General features: G+C 47.6%; 1 protein-coding gene across 3 annotated transcripts in view; it reads right to left on the reverse strand.

The window, feature by feature from the left end:
* Positions 1–4,079: 4,079 nt before the first annotated feature.
* NRP2 (neuropilin 2) overlaps positions 4,080–27,352 on the reverse strand; it is an 88,658-nt gene continuing 65,385 nt past the window's right edge. Inside the window, exons 14-17 of one of the 3 annotated variants that reach the window (XM_018071766.2) lie at positions 27,074–27,170; positions 24,566–24,607; positions 8,139–8,204; positions 4,080–7,475 (exon numbers count right to left, since the gene is read on the reverse strand). In XM_018071766.2, coding sequence (XP_017927255.1) covers positions 7,222–7,475; positions 8,139–8,204; positions 24,566–24,607; positions 27,074–27,170 — 459 coding nt within the window. In that variant the 3' untranslated portion in view covers positions 4,080–7,221. Of the gene's footprint in view, positions 7,527–8,138; positions 8,205–15,701; positions 18,600–24,565; positions 24,608–27,073; positions 27,171–27,352 lie in introns of those variants that run through there. The other 2 variants (XM_018071765.2, XM_018071767.2) reach the window with 2 other exon arrangements.

The following is a 27,352-nucleotide window of genomic DNA, read 5'->3' on the forward strand; positions in this document are numbered from 1 at the left end:
ATTCTTTCCCTCTACCTCCATTTGTACTTCTGCTGCTATTTTTATAATCACTCTTCTGCTTTCAACTGCTTATCTTCCTTAGCTTTCCCTCTTCTTTTCACACTTCAAGCCTTAAAATCTTTTCATCGCTTTTTTTTCTTTTTTTTGGGGGGAGTGGGGGGGCCTGATTGGGCTTCATTTCTTCTGCTCTGCCAGATTTATGTGAGTTGTCAAGTCCAGCAGCCGTTTGTCTCTGCCTGATGACAGACTTACCTTCCCCCACTTTCCCCCGCCCCTCCCCAATCAGATTCATGGTTGTTCTTTAAGGCCCTTTAATATTTTAATGCTCTGACTATAAATTCCATTTTCTCTAAGCTTCAATCCTTCTGTGGGCCTTCCCATGGAGGGCCGGCAGCTGCCGCCCCCACCCCCGCTCGCCAGCGTGATTTGCAGTGTGTCACAGGCGGCGTTTGGGGTGGCTTTGCTCCGTGCACAGGAGCGGAGGGCAGGGGAGGGGAGCGTAGCAGGAATTCTCTTTTCCTTAAGCTCAAACGATCCTTCAAAACTTGACAGGAATTGACTTTTTTTTTTTTTTTTTTTGGTTTTCAAGACATGATTTGTTGTGGGCTTGTTGTGCTTTTTATTAAAATGCTCTCGTGGAGCGCTTAGAAAGGTTGGCTTTGCACAGCCCCAGCTTCCTTCTTTAATAAATGCAGCCTCGGCTTACAGTTTTTCCCTCTGATGTGTCAGCTGGGGGACTCGCTTTCCATCTCAAATACACCCAGACTGCTTAAATCATCCTTATTTCTCTCACAGGGAGAGAGACTTTTGCTCTCCAAAACTTTTCACGCCCTAAGTTAATAAAACTTCTCCACTGAAAGGGATGGATGTGACACTGTGCTGAGGATTTCATGGCCGAGCGCTGGATTATTGCTGTGGTGTAAAAGGCTCCCCAGCCTTGGTAAGCACATTGAATGTCTTCTTAAAATATGAGGTTGAAATGCATTTGGCAATAGCTATCCCTGAAAGCTGCTGGAAGAGCTCACCCCCTTTGCTGGTGAGGAATGCTTCCCAAGGGGCTGCACAGCCCGGGGCTGCTGCTTTGTTGCTCCAGACAGCCCATTGGTGAGGTGCCCTGCGCTTTTGCTGAAGGCCACTCTGCTTGGGCGTGTGCTTTGAGGGCTGGAAAGAGAGCTGGGCTGGAAGCCAGGGCAGAGTTACTCTGTATAAACACGAGAGACCAGGAGGGCAAAAATAGTGCTAGAAATTTGACAGTGTTTGTAAAGAAGTCAACTCTGTTATTAAGCATGAGATTGGCAGCTGATCTGAAGGTGACAAAGCAGCCCTACACCATGCCAGGAGGGACCTGATAGGAAATTCAGAAAAGCATCTGGGACAGGACAGCTATTTCCTCTAGATTGTAAACATTTAACCAGGGACATGTTAGCAAAGTCTTTTGCAGCAAACAGTCCTGAGCTACCAGCCTGCGCTGGCTCATCCCGCAGCCCTCCACCCACCGCAGCAGCACAAAGAAGCAGGGCTATATTTCTTCCCTTGATTTTTGGCACCAGGGCCAAGGCAGGGGTAGAGCTGCTGAGTGTTTAATTCAGTGCTTTCCATTTTAGATATTAGTGCTGCAACTGAATTATGATATAGGAGCCTAGAGAGGAATCATTCCCTCTCAACACATTCTGGATTAGTTATTTTCCTATTAAACTGCTTTAGACATGGTGAATTTGTTGCCTCAGATGGGTCAGTGCATGTAACAGGAGTTGATAGGAAAGCCTAATCCTACCTGATCAGTGTGAGTGACAATAGGAACCTATTGAATTCCATGCAGATTTTGCTATAGATGTATACAGACCAAAACTCAGTCACCCTCTGTATTTACATTACAGGGCTGTGCTGAGCAGACAAAGTAAGGGTGAAAGGACACAGCAGGGATCCAGCAGTGGTGGCACTGGCTGCAGGAGTCAGCGCTTGAGGGTTCACCAACAACTCTAATGGCCTGGTGGGTTTGGCCTATTTAGGATGTAAAGTGGGAAGGTGTGAACTATCTCTGCTCAGCTACAGTAAACAGAGCAATCCAACTTCCTCGGGGAGGGGCTGTGGGGAGAGAAGGTGCCTTTATGGGTGCTAGTAGTCATGGGCTGAGCCTGACAGTTATGTAAAGGCAACATCCTGCAATAGACAGGCTCCTCGTGGTCCATGCAGAGAGGAGGTGGGAGCACCAGCCTCCCTGCCTGCCAAAGTCACTCTCCATGGCTAAGCTGGCACCAGTTTTCACTGAATCCTGTTGGATGGTTGGTGACAGTGCCAGGCTCCAGGAGACAGAGGAGCTTTTCAGAGACACACAGAAGAGAGTGAGGCAACGGGAGGCTCCACTTGCACCTGCCTGCAATTAATTAATTACGAATCCACTCATTAGCTCAGCCCCATGGCTCCCCTCACTGCCAAGCCCCCAGCTGTCCAGAGAGCAAGTCATTATTAGAAACGATTTCCTATTAAACTCAAAAGCAAAGGAATATTTCAAAGAAGAAGGGGCAAGGGAAACAGCAAGGGTGCACGCACGATTGCAATCAGCTCTTGAGGATGTGCTGGAGTGGTTGGATCCCCATCTTGCAGCAGCCTGAGAATGGTGAAATCGATTTCATTAGCCTGCTCAGCTCCTGATTAGTCTTGTGCCACATAAAACACCCCTGTGGCCCTCACAGTCCAGCCTCTGCTGGCAGTGAGTACCCGTGTGTGCATGGCAAATGCACCAAGACACCCCAGGTCCCACCCTGTCCTGCCGGCTGCAGTGCAGTGCTACCCAATTGCAATCCCACCTCGTGCTGAAAAAAAAACCCTGAAGATTTCAATTTCTTGAAGTATATGCCTGCCTCCCCTTGGTGCCCAAGAGGCAGCTGCAGCCCAGCTCGCAGGCTTTTAACCTCAGCCAGAGCACACATCTGCTTTGCTGCCCGTTTTCCTATTACCTGCTCTCTGCTCCTCGCGTTAGCAGAGGCTCATCTTAAACCGCAGTGATTTACAGGCGGTGCTACGGCAGGACAGGTCTGACACTGATTGAGTCGCTTATCTGCCGTCTCCGTCCTGCTCTCTGACAGCCTCTCCCCCAGGTATCAATCTGCACATCAGTTCTTTATTCCTGGGTGAGGGGAGAGCTGTCAAGGTTGCAGCTACACTGTCATCTTCATCTAAGCTGCCAGCCGCCCTTCATTGCTTAAAGACCCTCTTTAACACACAGGTGCTTTGGGAGGGGGCCACCGTGTTGGAGACAGCAGCAAAATTTCATTTGCTCTCAAGGTGCTTGGGGCTTGATTGATTGGCTCTCATTTGTCAGGGTACCCATACATAAATAAGAGTTTCCAAGCTGTAGGTTCAGCCCCACTGCTTCTCCCTTCTGCAGCCCCTGCAGCAGGGTGTTAGGACCCCTGTGAGACACGAGGTTCCCTTGTGGGGCCACCATCAGGGCGGTGAGACAGAGCAGAGGGAGGGTAGAGAAGAAAAGTATGCAGAGCCAGGCTTAGCACTGGGGTTTGCTAGGAGTCCCCACTGTCTTGTGCTACCCAAGGATGGGGGTGAAGCTGAACTGCAGAAAACCACTCCATCCCAGTCACTGCCCCCCTTTGCAGGTCCATGGAAACAGGACAGGGATATGCCTGGATACCAGCACCTGCACCCTGGTGAGTGGACAGACTGGTACAGGCTGACCCCCACTGTGTGCACTTTAGTTCCAAATGATGTTTTTCTTAGCCTAAACCAGCACTCCTCTCTGGGATTGCTGGCAGCACTGGGCAGTGGTACATGGTGAGAAGAAGGGACCTGTGTCCACTAGTGGGTTTGCTCTCAGGTGCTGCTCTTAGGCCAGAGGAGCTTCCAGCTGTCCCCAGCTCTGAGAGGCTGTGTTAAAGCCCCACGTCACCTTGATCTGAGAGGCAGCCTGGGATGGGCAGTGAGCAGCAAAGGAGAGCAGTGGGCATGGCCCTGTGTGCCTCCAGCGGTGCCTTGTTTTGTTGGGGTTTCTGCCACTCACAGCCCTCTCAGTCTGGGTTCCTTGTTGCTGCTTTTTCATGAATAAAAAAGCCACTGAAACATAATCTCTACCATAATGTTTATTAAATAGTAATTTTAAAAGGTTTTTATACAAATCATATAAACACAGGTTTTTTTGTTTTGTTTTGTTTGTTTTTTTACACTGAAGAATCACAGTAAAAGCTCTTTAAGTCCATAAGTCCTGGCTCAGCCAGTGAACGATCAAATACCTTGAACTGCAAACCTTGGAGAAGTTTCATTTCTGCATATAATTTCTTAATGGTTTAATTCCCATGCTCACCTCCGGCACCTTCCCACACAACGAAGTCACCCAACACTACAGCCCATCGGCAACGTCCTCGCCATAGGAAGGGTGTGGAGGCAACAGCCTGTTTAAGCAAAGGCGTTAACACTGTTTTTTTTCTTTTCTGAATTTCACAGAGGGAATTGTGATCAGCAAACCTAATCTATTTGCAGAGGAGGATGCAATGAATTGAATGCACTGATGACTTCCCCCTACCACCCCCCCACCCCCCCGTTAAAGTTACAATCAAACACAGTTTTCCGTAGAACAGTAAAGCACCCGGCAGAGGTAAGTGAGGTATTGGCTGTGCAGCATTTTCGGCCTTCTCCCACCTGGCAAGCGCACACGTGGGCCCTGCCCCATCTGCAAGGGGCAGGTGGGACACGCAGGGTGGGCGCTTTGCTGGGCCCGTGCCACCTTAGTGCCAAGATCAGCAGTACTCTCCTGCCCCAGATCAAGAGATACATTAACACGAGTCAGTCCCACAGAATAAGTCACATACACGATACATACAGAGAATTCACGTGCGTGTGCAAACACACTATTTCTGAATATATGTATATATGAACTCTTCTCTCTGTACGCCTACTAGACACCATAACATCACCTTTTTAATTATATATTTTCACCTATTGTTTGCCTAAGTTGGCTTTTCTAGTGTATGGTCCTTTTCTATTCATCCTTCCCCTCTCCTGTGATGTGAAGGGGATAAAAATCATTGAGCAGCAGCAATCCAGCTTTGAAATGGTCTGGTACTTTTCCTCTCACTGCCTCTGTTTCTTTTGTACAGTAAAATAACACCCCTGTGGAATTTGTCTGCGAAGAATGCCAAAAGAAATAAGGTGATTCAAAAGGAGAATCAGAGATACATTTACTGTTTCTGTCGGGTGCACAGTGTGAATTAAAAAACGAAAGGCCTTTGTGTGTGCGCATCTCTGCGTGTGTGTATGAACCATGGATGTTCTGATGACGCAGCTGCTGGTATCTGCTCCCCCAGTACACCTGCGTCTTTCTTACAGCAGAGAAGTCTTTTCTTTTTTTCTAAAAACTTACTGTCTGAGGGAGCTCTTCATGAAACACTAGACAAATGTTCCTATTCCCACAGTACCGAGGAGCAGCTGTGGCACTGCTCATGTGTCCATGCTCATCTCCTCTCCAGATGTTGCTCCTCTCCCCAAACACCTGGCCTCCTGCACAATGTGTTTGCAGGGGCTGGGCAAACTGAGCTTCACAGCACATCACACCTTTGTCACTCTGGAGTTAGTGAAGAAAAAAATTCCATCCCCAACCCCAACTATTTGCCAGGTGAAACGTACAAATCAAGACACATCAGGTATTTCCAAGGAGCCCCTGAAAAAGGAAACCCAATGTGCTGGAAAGGTTTCTTGTTTACGTATGTGCAGGCTAATAGGGGTGATCAGTCTGTACTGAATTGGAAATTAGGACATTGGTTTGGGACCCAGCATTTGAATTCTTTTTCTCCATTTGTTTTCCTAATGCTCCTCTCCCACAGCACAGTGGTAAGTGGAGAAGTATCAGCTGCCAGACAATGTAGTCAGACCACTTGAAAGTAGAAGGACCAGACTTGTTCTACTGGGCTCTACCCAGCAGAGAGTGGTGAAGAAGAGTGTTTTGCAGGGAAGGATGAAGGCCTCACTTGCTGTTTGATACAGCACTGATCATCAGATGGAGGAAAAATACTTCTTCTAAGGCACTTGTTCAAAGTAAAAAAAAGCACAGCTCATAAATAAAACTTGGGGTTTTTGCTACTGATCAGGAGCAGCGCAGCTTTGCTCCAAAGGGAATATGGCGGCAGCCGTTTGGTCCAGCGGTGCTGGTGGCACCAGTTCATGCCCCCCAGCTCCAGGGAGAAAGACAGAACTGTGAAAGTGAGGGGGGCCAGTGGGTACCATGGCCAGGCTCTACCACAGGGGCTGTGGGTACAGCTCCAGCCTCCTTCCCTGTTCATTTTCTCTCCCTGGCACTTTGGAGAGGCCTTGGCACTGTACCTCAAGTCAAACCCCAAGTGAAGCCCCCTTCCCAAAGCCGTTGCCTAAGTGCCGGACACCTGACAGGCTCTATCTTTTGTTTGCTGCAATTTTCTCATTATAAAAAAAAGAAAAATGGCAGGCTCAAGAGGGGTGGAAGATTCAGAGAGAGGCCTTCCTGATGAAGGCGTCAGTTGTTGCAATCAAAGATCTGGATTTAATAAATGGCTCTTATTCACAAATCACTTTAAGGCTCTTCAGCTTCTCTCAAAGAGGTGCTTCTACATATAGGGTTTCCTTTCTATTTTATTTCTTAATGATTTCAGAAAGCACTGTTGTTACCATTGACACTAAAGCCAGTATCCCACCTTTCCCCCACCACCAGGAGAAGGAAAGTTGAAGGTAACAACATACTTCCATTTTCAGGACTGCAAACTGCAGCTTCCTGTTCTTAGTGTGAAGTGCACAAATCCCTACAACAATATCTGGATGGAGTCTAAAATGGACAGGGTCTCTGCGTGTATGTGTGTGTATGTTATTTCTAAAGAAATCCCTCAGCCTTCTCAGCAACTCACCAGAGAAAGGAGGTGGGAAATAACAATCAACATTTAGTTTCTCACATCCAAAAGGTAAACCAGTCTCCCTCACCACATCCCAGCCACTCGCATCAGCAGAAAATGAAGATGAACCAACAAACGAGGGGCTCATTACCCCCTTCGCCCAGCACAGTCTGGTTTGCAGGAAAACCCACTCAGTCCTGGCAAAGTGCAACTCGCCAGCAGGACCTGGTGGCAGGAGCAACAACTCCCCTCATTCCCTGTTATGGCATTCAGTTCCCTTAGAAAACAGCAAAAAAGTACCCCCTGCCAGCCCACCTCATGGGGCACAATGCCAAGGGTGATCCCCAGGCACCCATCAGGCCTCCGAGCAGCACTTCTGGTGGTTCATCTTGACCTTGTGCTTGATGCCGTCGTACAGTTCAAAGTTGTAGTTCTCCAGCGTGGTGGAGCTCCGCGAGGACAGCCCGGCGTACGAGCACGTGCAGTAGAGGAGCAGACCAGCACAGATAGCCCCGAGGAGGACGCCCAGGGAGCTCATTGCTATAATGGTCACCAGGATGGGATCCAGGGTGTACAGCCAACTTTTTTCTTTGTCCAGCTTCGGGGTTCCTGGAGAGTTAGTAGAGAACAGTGTGTCGTTCCTATCCGATCCAAAGTAATCTGCAGTGGAACGGGCACTTATTATCCAGGGATCACTTTTTATTCCCTCTCACCTTTACACATTACTTACTTGGAGTTGTGACAGCTTTAAAAAGGTATAACTATATATATGAGAATATTTCAGCAGGATTCACTAAACCGGGTCTAGAAATACTGTGAAGCACTGAACTACCTAGAAAGTTAGACACTCTTAAATCACTTTTACACATCAGACCATTTACATGGCATGCTAGCAATTTACACCCCCGAAACTCTAGCCCTTCCAGTGCCACTGGGTTCAAAGCTATGGAAACAATCTGTCACAGTTCTCAGACTTAATTTTCTTCATTTATAAGTCAAAATGCTATGCAAGCATCAATTAATGCTTGAAAGCTCACTTTCACTTGTTCTAACACAAATACAATATATTGACCTTGCAAGGTTGCTGGCTGTTGGAAAACAGGAAAAGAAAATTAATGTCTTTGTCCAGACACTAAGCCACCTCTTCAGTGTATGTTCTTAAGTGTGTTAACAGCTCCTAATACCGACTAAAGCTGAGGTTTGTGAGTAATCATAGCATCTGATACTAAAACACAAGTTGCCAGATTGCCCATGTGGCATTTGGGTACCAACCTGGATCATTGTCTTCAAAGTCTTGCTCAGAGCTTGGAAAGTCATCCTCCATTCTTGGGAAGTTCACTAGAACAACAAGATGGGAAGCACTGTTTGTTAAAATAGGCCTTTTTGGGGGTATTATTGCCACTGGTCACTGGATTGAGAGACCAGCCAGAAAAAAAGTAACAGTTAAAACTACTACAATGCTCTTTCTCATGGAAGGAGGAAGAACTCTTTCTTTTCTTCCTTTGGTCAAAGTCAGTGAAGACTCTTGCACCTTTGAGAGAACAGGATCTTCCCACTACATCACATTTCATGACCACCAAATGACCAGCTTTTAAGAAGAAAAGAGAGTGAAAAGCAAAGAAACCAGACAACCTGAATAGCATTAAAATATTGTCACTGGTGCCTGCATAATGGCCATAATTCACTATTAACATACTCCTGGGTATTACCCTTACAACTTTGAATAGGATCTTAGTGCCTTTCATTACTTGCCACTAATGCTGGATCCATTTAGCACACAGTCTATTTTTCATCTTTCCCCATACATTTTACTGGATACAGAGCTTCAATGATCCAGTTCCTCTTTGGGTTTCAGATAAATTCATAGTAATTTGAGGAATTCGTGTATCATCATTATATGTTTTAATGCAAAAGCTGGTTGAAATTGGGAGAGAGGCAAATGGGTGTCTATATCTAGGCATTTATATTAATATTTCTCTGGTCCAAATTCCTTTTAGTGATGACATTTCTTTTTATTGTTCAGCACAGACCAAGGACTAGTAACCAAATGCACATACTATAATCTGAGCAGAAGTAAGCTATTTTCCTGTGCAGTCTTCCTAGCATTATCTCTACGTACAGAGAGATTTTTTCACTTTTTCACTTTTCCAAAAGAAAATGTCTTTTCATTTCAATCTGCCAAGACTTTTCAAAGCTGACTGTAACTTGGGGTCCTCAGCTGAGAAGGTGTCTTGAAATGATCAGGAATGCAGAAAATCAGGGACTACTAGAAAGCGATAGAAGTCACACCCTTGAAATAGTTGTGGTTGGAAACCAAGACTACTTTGCGTCTTGTGCAAAAATGGCAAGAAGAGTTTTAAGAGGTTATTTATAAACAACCAAAACCAAAGAATGTAACTCGTGACTAAAAAAACAAGTGCAAAGAAATTATTCAAAACCTTATAAGAGAATATTTCTGCATATTTGCATGGATATTTAGGACTTGAAAAGGCCTCCTGAATTTTCAAATCCATTTTTTGCTATCCCAGGCAACCATATCAGGCAATTCCTGCCAGCAACCTTTCAAGGTTCACTTCCAGGGCGGGGGGCTCTGCTGACTGCCATGCTGCCCCAACACCACCTTACGCTTGACTGCAGAGATCCTCTGTGCTAGTACTAATGATACCTTGCCAAATACCCATTCCTTGGGCAGAACTGTAACAACACTCAAGGGATTAAGGGATTTCTTTGAATTTTCACGTGAATCTGGCAACAGGAACATACACAACCCTCCTGATGATGAGTTCTGCTTTTAGTGAGTCAGGTAGTTAAACTGACTCGAGGCTGCTGGGAGATTGTTGAAGAAACATAGGTGCACACTGTCTTCCATAAATCCTCACTTTAGCAGCGAGTTCACATGATTTCTCAACATTTCTCGAACTGACAGGCCCAGATGGCAACATCTTAGGGCTGGGAGAACTGCCTGAGGGCTTCTTGCAAACATTTAGAACCAAACATGTGGAAAAATAACTTGCAAAGCAGTTCACACGTGGAGTGTGCATTGCTAGTCGTCCATTGGAAGACAAGCAGTGAGATTTGCCATCCGTGTCACCCACACAACCCTACAGAAACTGTATGTTGCTCGAAGATGAGCAGAGGTTGAAATCAGGCCACAGTCTGCCCAAGGAGTCCATATGTGGGGAAAGACTGTTGGAAGTCATTTGCCTTTCCATATTGTAGTTGCTCTAAATTTTGTATGAGAACAAGCTAGCAATTTGGTCCTTTTGTTATTTCCCCGGGTAACCTTGAGGGAAAAGCCAGGAAAAAAGAAGTATTGGTTAATTAACACTTTCAAAAGAACACCAGTTTGTCCAGACTAAAAGGAAGGAGCGCTGGGAAAATGTGAAAAGAGAGAACATTTATACAAAAAGCCCAACCCAGAATCTATTTACTCGTCTAGCAATTTGCTCAATTCCCCATGCTAATATGACTCTTAAGTCCTGCTTAAATGATATCTTCCTCCTTGCCCATTTTCCTTCCTCCTCAGGCCCTCATTCTTCTGTTCCCCACATGCCATTTCATTGCTATTCAACTATATGTTATCACGCAGGGCTCTACACCAGCTTCGGAAAAACATAATTTGACATTTCTTTTTCCATCCTGGGGTTTCTCGAGTCATTAACTGAATCAGCTGGGGCTGTGTGGGTGTCTGTGGGAATTGAAGCTGGTGGTCTCAGTTCAGTTCCTAGTGGAGATGATTTGGAATCTAGCCTGTCACAGAATCTAGCCTGCTATTTGTCATCAATGAGGCTCCTCTGGAACAAGTCTCAGCAATACTGTCACAAGTGAAGCAGGCCACAGAAAGCAGCCCTCTTGGAAAGGGGTCCCCAGAAAAGCCCTTGCAAACTGCTGGGCAGAATGGGAGAAACATGGATCGCTCTCTGTTGTGGAGAGCTGCTTCTTTAAAGGGCAGCTTCCAGGAACAATTTAGTTTGTATTTTAATGGAGAAAAAAATATATTGGAGAAAGGGAGGCAAGAAAGTTAGGGGGAACTGTATTTAAACATGAAAGAAGAATGCTTTCTCCTGAGCAAAAGGCACTTTTTAAAGCTTGCATGCTGAATGATGGCTGTGAGCACCTAGCCAGTCATGCCCAAAAGATAATGTTAGCAAAGATGCTGGAAACAGCCCGATGCCAAGAAAGATTATTATCTTTTGGATCTGAGAGCACTACCAGCTAAAAGGCTAATTTACGGGACCTGAAAAAAAGAAATATTAAATTCTAATCAAAGACAAGGACTGACTTAAGTACCATGTTTGTATGAACTCATGGAGGGAGAGGAGAGAATTAGTATTTCCAGAGTTTCAGTGTACATCTGTTTTAAAATAGTAGCAGGGCTGGGAGGGATTGGGCCAGGGCAGATGAAGGAGGCACAAGGGCAGACAAGGTTATCTGGTGTCTCACCATAGACATGTCTGTGTTTCTTGCAGGAAAGCTCTCCAAACCTGAGCTCAGCATGAGCTCAGCATGTCATATGGACTGGCATGTACTTCCCATCACCACACGTGCTGGATGCCAGCTCTTCTGCACAGGCTTACCAGCAATGCCCACCGCCTCAGGCAGAGACCTCTCCACAGCAGTAGCTCTTGGCTTGGTGCAGAGAACACCAAGTTCTGATTGCTGGAACCTGGACACATTCTTCCAAAGCAAATGACAACCATCAAGAAAAAAAAGTTGCTGTTTCTTTCTAGACTGACTTTGTCTGGTATAAATCCAGGCACTGAGTGCTGCCTCCTGCTGGGTCCCTCCACAGTGGGGCAGAGCTCTATCACCCCACATCTCTTTACAGAGAGGCATTTGCGGGTGGTGGCCATGGCGCCTCTTCAACTCTTTCTGGGTGAACAAAACGAGCATCTCAGTAGGAGGTGCCTTTCCCAAACAATATATTGAACTTGCAGCAATTTCCAGCTCTTTTTGTTGCCTGCCCACAGCTGCTCTGGCACAGGGGAGCCTGGTCTGGAAAGCACCCAGGATGCACTCCCACCATCCCCATGCTCCTGCTCCCCACTTTCTGCAGGGGTCCATGGGCTCTGGGGATGAAGGGGATGCACCAGGTGATGGTGGCTTGTGAGCATTGCTACCTACCATCTTTCACTCCACAGTAACATCTGTGGCTGTGCCTGCTGGTACAAAAGAGCAGAACATGGAGGAGGAAGGAGGAACAACAAATTGGTCTTTCTGGGGAAGTGAGCAGCACATGGTTGTTTCCCCACTGTGTAAAGGACCAGAGGCAGCCATCTACGTGCTCACTCCTCTCTCCTGCTGCTACAACATCCCTCTTGGCCAGTTGCTATCCGGCCCAGCAAGGAGAGTGTAGGAGGTGCACGACTGATTTGCTGCCAAACAGTGCCAACAGTGCCCTGAAACATTAAATGAGGCCATATCCAGGAAAACGGGGGCAGAAACTGCCACTTCCCAGCCTTGGCAGGGAGAGACAGAGCTCTGTCTCCGCACTCATCCTTGCTTTTCTATCTTTGCTCATTCCCAGTCCTTTTCTCTCAGCAGCAATAGCGTGACTCCAACACACATCATTTTGTTTTGACACAGCCGAGCAGCCGTGGTGGCCTCGCCTTGACACCGCTCTGCTTGGCAGCATTGCAACGTTGCTCCTCTGGCTGGGAGCCCCGGGGGCTGGGGGTGACACCTCCCACCCTCAGTGAATGGGGAAGCACTTCTCAAAGCAGGAGCACAGGCACCAGGCAGAAACACTCCCTCTGAATCCCTCATTGCTCTATTTCCAGCTGAAAATCCACCTCACTTCTGTCTTCCCCACTCCTCCAGAAACACAGAACTACTTTAGTTTACAGAAGGACTAAGTCACTGCCAAATTTCAAATTAAAACAGTGCTTTGGCTGCAGCTGAACATTAAAGAAAGCAAACAAGCAGCCACTCCCTGGCCTGGCCGCCCTCTGTGGTGCAGGAATCCTTGGACCTCATTCTCAGATTGCCTTGGGGCTGCCCTGGCAGTGGTCAATAGTGCACACCATGGAACCATCTTCTGGGGGGCACCGAGGAGCCTCCTGAACTCCTTGGGCTTCCCATGTGCAGAAAACATGTGGAAGTGTGGCTGGGCAGCTTTAGACCCCCCACCAAAAACACTTGGAGACATGAAGGCAGGCTGGGTGCTTGAGGCAGAGGCGGATGTGAGCAGGCAGCTATTTCCAGCCCCGGTGCTGCCCTCCAGCACGCGGCACCCTGCCCTGCTGCACACATGGCAGATGGCCAAGGTGGCTGCCCAAACAAGGACCCTGCCAAACCCTCTCTGCAGCAGACATGTCCCCTGTTGCAGCCTGATCCCTTCTCCAGTGTTCCCTGCTTTTCCACCTCTCCTCTGCACCAACACCAGGCCAGGGAAACAGTGGTGGTGGCATGCTGTATGCATGACAGTGGCATTACACAGCATGGTTTTCCTCTTCCTCTCCCTTAGTGCTGGACTACCTAGGTAAGGATACACTCAGGTTCGGCTCCCTGTGCTAGAGCTCACCAGTCCCAAACCGAGTAGCTCCTTGGTGCAAGGGTAGCACTTGCCACCATGCAGGGACTTGGAGCTGGGGGAGAAGCTGGCAGCTCTGTGGCATCCTGATATGTTTATCACCCTCCCCGTTGTTGCTGTTTGTTTTTACAGCGCAGTGGCTAACGACACGATTCCTCAAAGTGGCAGTCACGCCTGCAGTCTCTGCTAAGAGCCGCCAAAGCCACTGATGGAGGAGCTGTGGCGGAAAGCCAAGCGGCTGTCCAAGCTTGCCTTGGGGCCTTGCCTGCTGTCTGTGCGCCTCACTCTGCTGCCCTGACATAGAGTAAGTGGGGGCCAGCCCCGATAAAGTCAGTAGGTTTTCACAGGGTTTCTAGAGGGGCAAAAATGAAATCAGAGCTCGTGCACAGTCTGGTTTCTACCTTGTTCCCTTGCACTCACCAGCAGAGGCTTTTCATCCCTGCCAGGAAAAGCCAACCTCGCCCACACAGCCCGGAGGGAAGCGGCTCTGGCGTCCCTGTGCCGAGTGTCATCCTGCAGGTGCATGCCCTGGCAGGAGGCTGACCCAACTGTGCGGCCAGTCTCTCGGCTGGTGAATGAGCACTGCACTTTGCAGCCTGAGTGATCAGCCATCTCGGGCATGCTGACACTGCCAAGGCACAGCACAGCCCTCCCTTTCCCATAGCGCCCTTTGCTTTGCCAAGCCAGTGCTCCATCTCTCACATCCACATTAGGCACTGGCTTTGCCCCGTCATTTACAGAGAATGCCCATGGACTCCCTTCCGCCAACCGCATGGCATTGCTTTTCCTACAACACAGCAGCAACCATAAAGATAAAAAGAGTGACACCATCACCCCATGTTCCACCAGGGAGCCATGCCCAGAGCCTCCACATGCCACACAGGAGACATCAGGCTTCCACCTCTAATACTGCTCCCTGAAACACAGAGCCCCAACAGCTACCCCAAAAAGTTTACCCATTTTTTTTAAGTAAACACTTGAATTCATGAAGTTACTGGCAGAAGAGTTTGCATCAAAATCACACTAAGTTGTATTTATTTCCTTAAACAAAGCATGCTAATTTAGCTGCTTTCTTCCCTATGATGTGCTGCAGCCTGAGCAGGACCCAACTCTCCGGTCAATCTGTCTGTGGCTCATGTACGGAATAATTAGACCCTGAATGATTCCTCCTTTTTCGTCTGTTTACTTAACAGAATTTTTTTCTTCCTTGTTGAGAAGCCATCAGCTAGTTTCTCTCTCCCTGTTTTTCACATATGCATATTTGTTTTGAATTTTGCCTGAACAGTCGCTGAAGTGTACAAAATGCAAATTACAAGTGTATGGGCTTTGCTGTACAATTAGAGCAAAAAAAAAACCAAACCCCTCCCCCAGAAAAGCAGCATGTGTCCTAAGCTTTGCTTGTGTTTGAACAGCCAATGTGAGGGATCACATTTGAATTATTTTTTTGTTGATGGTCTGAATTCCTAGTAAAGTCAGGAAGTTTCCTTGCAAAGTTGAGCTGTATGCCAGTGTAAAGATTATAACAGAAGGAAAATAAATGAAGGAGGGAAGGAAAAACTTCTCAAACTGGCAGCCAAATGTATTTCACATGAAAGGTGATGCTGCTGACTGCTGAAGGGCTGAAAGGTGCACCTAGAGAAGACAAGAAGCAGAACTGCTGCAGCAGAGGTCCCTGTAACAAGTTGGGAGGGCTCAGGTGAAGGAAAGGCAGGGGATGCACACCTCTCTAAACACTCTGTGCTGTGGCACCCAGGCCACTCCCGAGGAGGTCTCCTGCACAGTCTGACATGCAGAGGAAAGGACTGCACAGAAGAGGAACCGTTGCTGTTTTCATTATTAATTTTAGTAACGGCTTACCCTTTTTTTGCTGTGCTCAGGGACAGTACAGCCGGCAGCCGAGCCAGCCGCAGGGGCCCCGGGAAGTTGGATGTCCTGTCTCCAGGGGCCCCCTGAAGAAATTCTGCATAATCACATTGAGCAATTTAGCACTTAGGCAACGTTAGTGAAATCCCCAAACAATCCCAAGTGTCAGTCCAGCTGCCCAAAAGTCCCACTAAGGACTGTTACAAGTGTAATGGATCTAAAAGCTGCTATTAATGGCCTGATCCTGAGTGCAGCAAAGCAGGGTGCACACAGCAGATGTGCTGCAGGGAGCTGAGTCTGCACAGGACAGGAGCTTCACTTTGCTAAAAGAAATAGCCCTGATGCTCCAAAAGAAAACACGGAGTTTTGAAACTCAGCTTTGCTTCAATCAACAGCATTCTCATTAGCAAAGAAAGAAGAAGAAAGAAAAACCCCAGATATTTGTATAAAAATATCATCATTTTATTACATTCCACACAATACATCTTCAAAGAATTTCAAAATTCCACAAGATATTTTTCACACACAGGCAACTGGGCAACGCTGGGGATGTCAGGGCTTGAGGAGCAGGGGAGAACTGGGAGTAAAAATCTCGAAGTGACCTTCTGTTTTGTCTTTGGTGATTTTGGTTTGAAGGACAGGATGCCACATTCTCCTCTCTGACATGCCAATGCATACTTGCTAAGTCCATAAGGGTGAACTTGGTCAAAGTGAGGAGATCATCTGAACGAGGGAGACTGAACTGACTTTGGAAATGTGACAGTATCATCTGCTGACATGGCTTATGCCGACCTGATAATGCAGCAAGGGCATGCCAGTATTTCACATCTGTTTTAATTTGCAGCTGGCTGAGGGGGACAGGATTTCACATCCCAAACCATATGCACCCCAACACCAGTGCTGTGTGATGAGGAGGCTCATGATGAAAGCACCCTGGCCCTGAAGCCCCTCTCCAGGCACCCTTAAATGGTACTGCCTTTAAAGTGACAGGAGCTCCCCAGGTCCCTTCTGGCCCTGCTGAGACAGGCATGTCCCTGCTGCTCTTGAAAACCTTGTAGGAGCTGGACCCGGCTCCCAGGTGCAAGGCTGCCCCGAGCACCCACCACCCCAGTGTGCTCACCATGGCACATCACCCTGGGTTTTTTCTGCACTCCCTGCATGTTTTAGACACTTGCTGCTGCAGCTGAGGGGGTCCCACTGAAATCTGTTGTGGAAACAGCATGGAGAGCTGAAACTGGCTGCATGAATTAAGGCAAGGAGGTGGGGGAGAGTGACACCCCCATGAGCAGAGATCCCTTGGGGATAGGGTTCTGCTGCCATAGGGGCCAATACCACTTATGCACAGCACCGTTTGTATTTCTACTTTTTTTTCCCAGACCAAAAGGAAGCTCAAGACTGCAGTGAAGTTAACAGAGCTGCTCATCTTGATTCATCTTATGCAATATTCATGGGCAAAGGAGGGATGGGCACTAGCAAGTTTAGGAGGGGGGAGGGAATCTGATCACTGATCACAAATGAACACAAACAAGATGGAGAACCTTGCTCACTGGAGGTACTTTTTTTTGCCTGCAAACAGATTAGGGTTAACGATTCAAACCACTTTTGCATGTCATCATTCAGTAATTTATATAAGGCATTTCCACTACAATATGCTGGGCCATTCAACAGTCAGAGGCATGTGGAGGCTCCTCCTTGCCTCCCAAGTTAAGCAGCAGCAATAGCTGGGCCCCCCAGGCGCACAGGCTGGGCTTTGCTTGCTAGATGTTACTGGCACTCTAAGAAGCAGAACATTAGCAAACGCAAAACTGATATTCTAGAAAGTCAACTGGCAATTTTTATGATTCAGCAGCTATGAATTGGGCAGAGGAAAAAAAAAACAAACCCAGAAAGGGGAACTATACTTGTCCCTTGAACATTTCTAGCAGAAAAACGAGGAGCCCTCTCCCCCTTCCCCCTGTAAAAGCAAAACCATCAGCACCCAGAGCGAGGATACTTATTAAATAAATAAACCTTCAATTCTCAAGAAACTACAGTATTTAGCATCCACTAAGACCTGCTGAAGTCTATGTGTTACCCTAAGGCTGGCTTTAACATATACAAACAAAACATTCATTATGAGCTTCTCTGATATAAGGCAACTTCAAATAGATTCACTTGTGGGTGGGGGAAGAGGAGGGTTTCCCCTCCCTCTTCCATACAATGGCTGTGTTATCATGTTGGTTGCAGAAAGAATAAGATGTAGAGATCTTACTTTTTGAACATCTATGGACCTCTCTGGATTCTTCTAGCCATCTGAGGTGGACATTCCTACTGTCCAGCCTGGCCTCTTCTCAATTTGCACCCAAGACATTTAACACTATCAAACAAGAAACCCAGCCAAAGCTAGATAAGGCAACAAAAAAGCATTGCTCTCTTCCCCAAGTAAACAAATCAGGACATTCACCATAAACACATCCCAGACCTTCCAGAGAGGAGGTGGGAAGGGGAGGGGGGGAATTAACAACAACAAAAAAGCATTCCCTGTGCAAGTAGAAGCAACAATAAGCAAATTAAAAAGGGGCTTTTTCTAAATACACAGTCAGTCATACGCACTCCCATACACACTCTCAAACACAGATTTAGCACGCATGCGCACGAGCCTCACACACAAGCTTCCAGGCTCGCCATCAAGTTCCCTTGCAGGCTGCCTACTGGGAGGAGAAAAAACCAAAACAAACCAAAGAAGCTGACCAACAAAAAATATTCCCCAAATAAACAAAACGAAACAAAAAAAAAATCCCCACCCCAAGACTCCTTGAAAAGTAATCGAAAGGGAGTGTTCACTTCTGAAGTGAAGGGGCGGTGTGTCTCTTCTTGCAATCCAAGATGCAGCATTAGTTTAGTTTGTAAAAGATTCGGGGAGGGTTGGGGGACGGAGAAGGGACGGAGATGTCTAAGAGTTCACACATATGTTAGGTAAGGAAAAAAGTGCAAAACTGAGGCAACGTATTTGAAGTCTTAGTTTCTGTCTGTCTGTCTGTTTTGTGTTTTGTTTGCTCTCTTGTTCCTGTTCGGCTCTCAGCAGCGCGAGCTGGGGTCTTGCTCTAGTTTTATGGTTAGGGTGGGCTCCACGGCCACGGGGGCCCCGTTGGCATAATGGGAGGATTTGTAGGTGATGGAGTGATCGCTCTTCTTGGCCGCATAGCGGAACCGGTGGTAGTGGAGCACAAGGGCCAGCGCGACGGAGACCAGCACCACAACAGCACCTCCGGCGGCAATAACGTAATACCAGTAGGCTGGGATGGGCTGCACTGACACCGTGTCCACTGTGGGCTCGGTCCCTGGCAGGAGGGTTGCCCCTGGGGAGGAGACACAGAACAGGGTTGCTAGGTGGGAGGCATGCAGATGCATAAAAAGAAACACACATGCTTTCAAGAGTACAGCACGGAGCAACACAAGGTCCCACAGCCGCCTCCGGATATGGGGCGTGCTCCTAGGGGAGGGCACAGCCTGGCATTTGCTGAGCCCACATATTCAAGGGCCTTTTTCTTCCCTTTTAATTAATCAGGCTGCCTGGACTGCAATACAAATTCCATATGCACGCTATTATTACTGTTATTTCTGGCACCAACAAATGTTTTTTTCCCTTCTTTTTTTTGGCCATCTCCAGATCAGCCACCTGGTTTTGTCTCCACATGGCAGATGTTGTCAAGCAGTGACAAAACACATCATGTTCCTAATTGGAAGAAAAGCATAATCTCAGATGGCCAAGGAAGTTACTACAGGAGACTGGGAAAGAGATTACAAGGAGAAGCATTTGTTGTTCTTACTGAAAAGACAGAGAAGAAGATCTCTGTTTGAAAGTGTTCTGCACACAGATCTAGTCTCAGTAGGTGCCCCATTCACAGACCTACAGATTTCCTTATTCTTTTTTAAAGTGTGAAGGGATGGTTATAATTATTTACATGGCACGGGCTGCAAAATTCAACCCAACACTCATATAAGAAACTCATGCTCTTTCCATCTTAAGCAAGCCAGGATTATGAATTCATGCTGGTAAAGCAACATGTCTAGGGAGGGCTGGAAAAGCACATGCCTCCCCTGAATCCAAGGGCAGGCAGTGCCCATCCTCAGCTCAGTGATGGTCAACCCTTCCTACTCTTGCAGCTGTAGTATGTTGCAGGGCATGGCTACAAGGCACTGCTCTCCCTTCCCAGGTCATCCTGGGACAGCTCAGCACACATCTGTTGATCAGACACGCTGGGCCTCACCACCTGTCCACAGAGCATGTCCACACACGTGGCTCTGCAGGCACCGAGCACCGGGGTCGGCTCACGCCCACGGCCCGCGACCGGCTCTGCGCTACTGCTCCTGCACACGCCGCTCTCACCTCCCCAGCAACACTCGTGGGAGAAAGCTGTAAATAACTATGGAGAGATATATTTTTGCACCACATTTATTTACTGGCTATTTCAAGGGGACTGGAGTCCCCAGGGAACTCTCTGAAGGGTTTGCTCTGATGCAGGACACACTGACCCCCGAACTCTGCTCACCCTCTCCTCTTGCCCCTGGCCTGCTTGTGGGGAGCAGCCCCCGGGCTAGGTGCTGGCAAGAAGAACTTTGGGGGCTGCTGGGTTTGGTGTCAGCATATCAATGAGCTCTGTGCTAACCAAACCCCAGCTGGGTTTCCTGAGCAGACTTGGAGGATGCCAAGGGGAAAATACAAAACAGCTCAGGATGCACTCAGCTTTGCTAGCAGCAAGGGCATCTTGCAGCACACCCTCTGCCCTCCCCTCCAAACACTGCCCTAATAGCAGAGCCACTGGCTGGAAATTTGGGATGGCGATGGCTTTTCTTCTGCTAGGAGCACAGGAGATTAGGCAAAGTGATCGTTCCTCTGCCACTCACAAGGCTTTCTTTCCCTCCCCTTTCCTCAAAACCTGGGCACAGGGAGTATAAAATAAGAATGAACACTTCACCCAGATGAATAGCTACAACAAAAAACCCCCTCAAAACCTAGAAAAAAAACCCACACAGGCAAAACAAATCCTGTTTTTACAGAGCAGGAGGCTGGGAACCACCCACATATTTGTCACTGAAGGCAAGAAATTCGGATGTCTCAGGAGAAGGCTAACTGCCAGATATGCCACCCTCGACCCATCTCACCCCAGCTGCCCCTTGCCATCAGGAATGGGGGTGGTCCTGTCCCTCCTGCCCTCCAACGGCACCTGCAGAACATGGATACAGGGTGGGCTGTGTGTTGGGGATGGCACAGGTAGGGAGTAGGCAGCCCTCTGACCTCCTTCTCTACCTCCACTGGCCACCCTGGTGGGGGGAATGAAAGCAGCACATCCCTGCACTTCCCCAAGCAGCTGCTGCCCCTCGCCTGTCTCTATGGGGGGTGGCAGTGTGGGACACCCCATGGGGGCTGCTGCTTGTTCCCTATGAGGCTGAGCATGTTCAATGCTGCCTTGAGCTGCATTGATAACCCACCACAGATCCAGCTGGGCAAGCCGCCCCAGACCCAAATGTGACCCACCACCATCCCCAATGGATCAGCAACACCTTGCCTGTGCTTGACAGCACCGGGGTGCAGGGTTGACCCCTGCAAAGATTGTGGGGCTGCTCGCTGTGTAGAGGCCACTTGTGTTTACACTTAGTGACACAACTGCTTACATAGCACCTTGCTCCAGCGAGAGATTTATGGGTGAACAGCCTCTCACACCACTGATATGCACCAGGCCCCACCAGTGGAAACTGGGGTGGGGAAAGGGGGCAGGTGCCAGGGATGCCAACAGCTCCTGAGTCTCAAGAGAGCAGGAGGAAGGTTTCCTCCTGATGGCTGTATATTGTCCACCAGAGGACTGGGAGCACAAAGGGGGGTCTGCCCTTTGCCCATGCACCGCTGTCTGCCTGGGGATGGAGGGAAGCAGCATGATGCGCCCCAGATGATCCCGCTTGTGGGAAGGATCCCTGAGGATCTCAAAGCAGCTGGAAGCCAACCCCTGCTTAGCCCTGACCCACTCCAGATGTCCCTGTGCAACAGCCAGGGCTGCAAGCATGAGCCCTTCCTTAGCCCCCGTTTCCGCACTGCATGGCCCTGCTGAGGAGATAGCAGAAGTCTGGAGAGTTCATTTAGCAACTGAAGTCATTAAGGAATCACACTCAGTTGTCTCTAAGCCCTAACGAAGCCAATTCCCAACATTAATGATTGTTCTTCCTTACATTGCCAGCCACTAAATATAGCTGCCCATCCACTCAGCACACAGCACTGATGTTATCTGCTCTGTTTTTACTGGCTCTAATGCTCTCTGCAAGTTTTCTGTTATATCAGTGGAAAAGTTCATTGCTCAGGGAGATGGAAAAAAAAATCCATCTTCCTAACTTAATAATTTTTCCACTCCCCTTTGCCTTCCGCCACACACACACACTCTTGCCCTTCCTCATTTATTCACTAGTGCTCTTGTCTTAATAAAGAACTGCCTCCCGCTGTTGCTGTCAAGTTTGTGGCTGCTGTGTTTATGGCTTGGGACACCAGTCAATGGAAACTGGATTTAATCCCTCCAGGGTGGATATTTCGTGTGGGTGTGCTGCTGGTGCTCACACCTCCCACCTGTCCAGGTACAGCCCCATCCTCTTCCAATAGGGAAGACTCTACAGGGATCAGTTTTGGAGCTCTGCAGCAAGAATCAAAACCCAAAAGAAGGAAAAGCATAAGTCATCTTGGGAAGAAAAGGAGAAAACCCTTTCCAGAGAGCCTCCTAGAGGGCTGCCTGCCTTGCTCTGCCACTTCCGTGTCACAGGTAATATTCCTTTCTGAAATCACTGACATTAACTGCTGTGGACAAGCAACACAGCTGGACTTTTCACAGATGGCACAGATGAAAGCAAGTATTACACTCATCTAATCTGAATGCTACAAAATCAGTGTCAGCCTCAACCCCATAACTGCCACCTGTCATTTCTCCAGGAAGATATCTGATTTCAAGATACCTGGTGTGATCCACCAGTCCCAAAGGCGAATTCTTCCCATGGTTTGCCTCCACATTCTTTGGAATACATCTCTTATTTTTAGCCTGGTATTTATCTAATTCCTTGCTTCCAGACACTTGTTATACCCTTTCTTTAAGGGTGAAATGCATCAACTCTCAAATGCAGCACAGTTTAAACACACTTACTGGTCTTGTAAGATCCCGACCCACTAGTTGAAACGTATTCCACCTACGCAGTTCTCTTCTTATTATTTGCCTTGTGATCCTGGAGCCTGTAAGGTGCATATTTTCAGCTTTGCTCACAAGTCAGGAGAGGAAGGATTTGCTATTATTTTTAATGGCATCTGACTTTGTCAGTTCATCATGTAATTGCAGGGGTGGGGGCTATAGAACATCTCAGTAATTTCTGCATAGTCTTTCCTCTCCAACTCCTTTTTATCCAGCCAGGGATTTCTTCCCCTCATTTTACCTCTCCTTCTGCTGGGCATCTCTGTCTTTCCCTCATTTTAATTATTATCATGTAATTGCCTCCAGTCTTACTTCTTCATCTTTTCCCTCTGCATTTTGCTGTTTCCCAGGTCACTCCATCCCTCTGTGCCATCCATTCCTGCCTGTCATCCAGGGAAACCTTCTCAACCTTTTGCTGCAATTGCTCCCCTGTTAGGACCAATCCTAGGATGTCCTTGAGGGAGCCAGGAATGGGCAGGAGCCACTGGAACAAGCTGGCAAGTTCCAGTGTGAAGGGGAGGTGTGCCTGTAACAGCATCTGCCCGTGCTGCTCAGGGACCTCACTGTCGTTACCCAGCCAGTGTGCCCTGGGGAATACGATGGGGAAATGGAGGCACATAGGCAGCAGGGCAGGGGGTGAAAGGAAAAAGAAACAACATGAGTTAGCAGCAGTTTAGAACAAACTCAGTGTGAGGACCCAGAGAGAGGTTCAAACTGAAGATAACACACATGTAACAAAAGACAAGGATGGTGTTCACAAAATAGATACCAGACCAGGCTTAGGAGAACACAGAGCAACGATGTAAGTAAGGAAGGGTTGTGAGGCTTTAACTGTCAGCTGAGAATACTGCAGCAGCTTTTCAGTAACGTCACAAGCCTGAATATCAGATCAATAAGCAGCCTATAAATAAGCAAACCTAAATTCCTAGATGTTACAGTATGGGTATGACTGTAAAACACAGTGTTACACCTTGCACTTGTCCCTCACGTTGGCAACACTCCACAGCCTGCATCCCCAGGGATGGAGTTGACTTCAGTCTGTTTACTTTTCCTTTACTGCCACAGATCCCAGTGCACATACCCCATAAGAGACAGCTTTGCCCACACGGAAATGCAGTTGCTTCTAGGGTAGAGTCCAGCCATACCTTACAGTTCACCGGCATAGTAGGGGAGGGAAAGAGTACAGACATCACGTTCAAGCAAAAGCAAAGGGCATGATGACTGAATTGACAAAACAACTTTAAAGTTAAGGGGAGCCCCAACTTTGCTCTTCATCACAACAAAACCCTCAGACACATTGCTGAAAAGGCAGGCAGGAAAACAAAATCCAAAATCAAAACACAGGGAACCCCCCTCAGACTAAACTCATCTTCTCTGCAAAAGCAGATAGCTTTTCCCACCCCAGAGCAAGACAAACAGCATCCCTACTGACTGCTTAAGGGGAAAGGCAGTTTTTCAGAGTTCCTCACCTTTTCTCTTACTCTGTAGGTTTGATCAGAGAAATGCTGGTTTCTGTGCTCCAGGCTAGTATTAAGCTATTAAATGCACCATTTCACCTTGTTTTCCTTTTATTGACTGTCACCTTCAGAGCTCCTCATGGCAGTTTGCTCTCCCACTTCTACCTCCCAACTCCTTTCCCCTTCCAAGCAGACCGGTCCCACCTTCTTTCACCAGCATGTCAAACACCACCATTGCCAGACCATCTATGAACTGGAGAACCACCTTCCCTCACAATAATGTGAGTTACTGCCACCAGATTTCACTTTAATTGGCTACTTTTTTTTTTTCATTTAAGTCAGTTGAAAACTACTCCTCAGCTTTCCCATTTTGAGCTTAGCTGCTCTTCAGGAGGCTGAGTGCCTCTTGTGATGGTTTCCTAATGCTATTCAGTCCCAAGACAGGGGGACTTACCTGCTTGCCTGCCCTGTCACCTAGCAGGATTCACAGGGTGCCACCTCCTGCTGCTGTGGCGGGGGAGGTTTAGTACACACTTGCCATTTCAGTGCTCAGATCATTTGCTGTTTGTACAAGCACACACATTGCTTTCCTTCGATGTAAAAGCCCATGCCAACAGAATAAAACCACTGAGAGAAGTGCAGTTTTACCTGGAAAGTACGAGTTTTCACCTGGGAAAGCCGTGATGGGTTCTGCAAAGGAGAAACAAAAACTAGTATTAGAGAGGGGAGTATGACACACAAGGCCCCTCGTTCATGTCTCTACTGATCTGCAGTGACCAAGTGGAGCAGGCATGTGGCTGTGCCCCACAGAAGCCACTCAATGGGAACAGCACAGAGAACCAGCCAACCTCACCAGGACAGGGAGAAACCCGGCTCAGCTGGGGACCAGCCAGACGCAATAAGCTTCGACTCAGACACAGACTTAAGAGAAAAATATATCTTGAGGTTGAAGGTCATTTGGATCCATTCTGGCTGGGCTGAGTCATCCAATGACAAAGCCTCACCTGGCCCAGTGATGAAACCCTGAAACCCCCTAAATTTCCCAAAGTGGTTTGGTTTCTGGCTCAACTCTGGCACTTATTCACATGGGAACTATGTTACTTCTGGGCAGTGATGCCATGCTGCTCTCCATCTCACAGTGACAAGAAACAAAAGCAAGTGATTTTTTTTCTTCTTTCTAGATACTTTGAAGAAGTAATCTATTACAAATTACTGGATCTGAAAAGCAATAATCGCTACTTACTACTGATTACTTTCTCGCAGAAGTAATAGGCTTCTGATTATTTTTAGATTACTTCTGCATTATGCCTGTGAGTCACAGAAGCAGACTGGCTCGACTGAGTGTTAGGAAATCATCACTCGGGTTCAAAATGCGAATGACACATTTGTCAAAGGAAAAAATTATTTTGACTTATTAGCGTTCTTTCATGCTAAAAAGGAGTCAGATTACTTCCAAAGATTATGTTTGAAAAGACAGTAGCCTGTGCTGGAGTCAGCTATTCTCACGGCTCTGACAGAGAGAGAGCAGCACTGCATCTCTACCATTTCATTATTATTTTGGTGAAATCGGAAATGACCCCTTAGTTATGTTAAAGTTTGCAGTGGGAGCCCTTTGCTGGAAATGATCTGAAACAAATGTTCCTTATGGGTTATAAGATCCACATTCAACTTCCTAGATTGGGAAAAATAATTTTGTGTAGCAGTTTGGTGTTATTTTTAGGGCTGGCAATGCTTGAAACTTTGTAATTTATTAATGCTTTTGTTTTTGAAATATTAAGCTTTAGGTTCAGGAGGCCCAAGATACAGTAACCCTGGAGATAGGTGAATTGCTGAGCTCAAAAGAAGTCAGACAGGAAATGCTATTAGTGTTAATCATTGGTCTTGCTTCTCTTTAATGCCATAGAAGGCAAGGGATTAAACCACCACAGTAAAGCCTTAAATACAGGGAATTTGACATCTGAAGTATTAGCTCCTTTGGCAGATGGGAGACCAGCAGAGTTCAAAGCATCAAAGAAACTGGGACTCAGCACTCAAGAGCATCTCTGGGGCAGTCCTAGTCCTCTGTTCTATTATCAATCCTGGTTACTGCACCATTTTTGCCATTGCTTGCCTGCACACGATGGCAAGCCATGGGACCAGCCTTTCTCAATCACAATTTGTCTGGTGCTTCCTCCCCTGAGAAACCCCTCTTTGAAGAGAGCGTTTGTCCTGCTTGAGTAAGGAGGCACTGGGATCCTTCCTTGGTGGGGGAGAGGAGAGCAGCTTCCTTGAATGGGGCCTTTCAAAGCCCAGAAGGGAGAGAGGCTCTGCTCCACTGACTTTTTCCATTGGCTTCAGGATGGGTCGAACACCTTGCAGGTGTTTAGCAGTAAAACATGCCTCCCCAGGTCGTGCAGAAGAGTAGGACCTAGTTACTGTGGGTGGATCTCAGCACAGATCCCACTAATTGAATACTGCTCGTCCCATGCTCCACTAGGATACCTCTAAATCCACACCCAAGCTAAATGGCAACCAGAGCTATCAGAGTGCCTGCATGGACATGCCAGCTAGAGGAAAAGGGTAGGGACGTGGCTCCACCAGCAAACTGCTGGACACATCTTTTTGCTCTTTTTTGTTTTTTTTCCCAAGTCCTCTCTGTCTTTTACATTGAATTATTCCACCTGGCTTTTGGCCTGGTTTGAGGAACAGTGAATTCTAGGACAAAAATTTCTTTTGTTATTCTGTTAACATTGCTGTAAAACCCCTCTGCTATTTTCTTTCTTGTTAGAGAAGACTCCTTTTGAACTCATCAGCCCCTCTAAGCATGTAATGCTGACTGACAGCTGGTTTCTTTTGTCAAGCACTTTCCTTTTAAATTCAGTGTATGTCCTTATCACACAGAATAGTCCCCAGTAACTGTTAGTGCTGCTCTTTTGGCTTTGCATGGCAGAGACGTGCTTCCTTCCTCTCACACCAACGCAGGCAGAGCTCCTGTCCCCCAGAGACTGAATCCCCCTCATTTCTTTAATGGGCAAGGGATGTCCCAGCTGATATCCAGAAACTCCTGGTAACTCAAGTAGAGGAGAGGTGTCCCACTGACACCTTGTGAGCAAAGGCTTTCCAGCCCCAGCTTCCCCCACCGCCATCCCTGACCCCATGGCTGGAGGCAGCACATACCCATGCAGTTCTCCAGCGGGATGTCAGTGCCGAGCCGGATGTCATCGAGGGCGAGCTCTCCTGAGTGGCCGTTGCGTATAAATCCCTCAAACACAATCTGTGAGAAATTGGGACAGAAATGTTAATGCTGAGCTGGGAAGCAGAGACTGGTTGCTTGCTCCCAAGGGAAAGTGAGGGGAAATCCCTGCATACCTGTGGATCACCTGAGTCTAGTCCTGCTTCTTTGCCCTGCCTCTGCCACCCCTACCCCAGGGAAATCTGATGTGCAGGGACGGGTTT

This window comes from Manacus vitellinus, unplaced genomic scaffold (assembly GCF_001715985.3).
Source record: "Manacus vitellinus isolate BGI_N305 unplaced genomic scaffold, ASM171598v3 scaffold_20_pilon, whole genome shotgun sequence".
In the NCBI taxonomy this organism is placed as follows: Eukaryota; Metazoa; Chordata; class Aves; order Passeriformes; family Pipridae; genus Manacus; species Manacus vitellinus.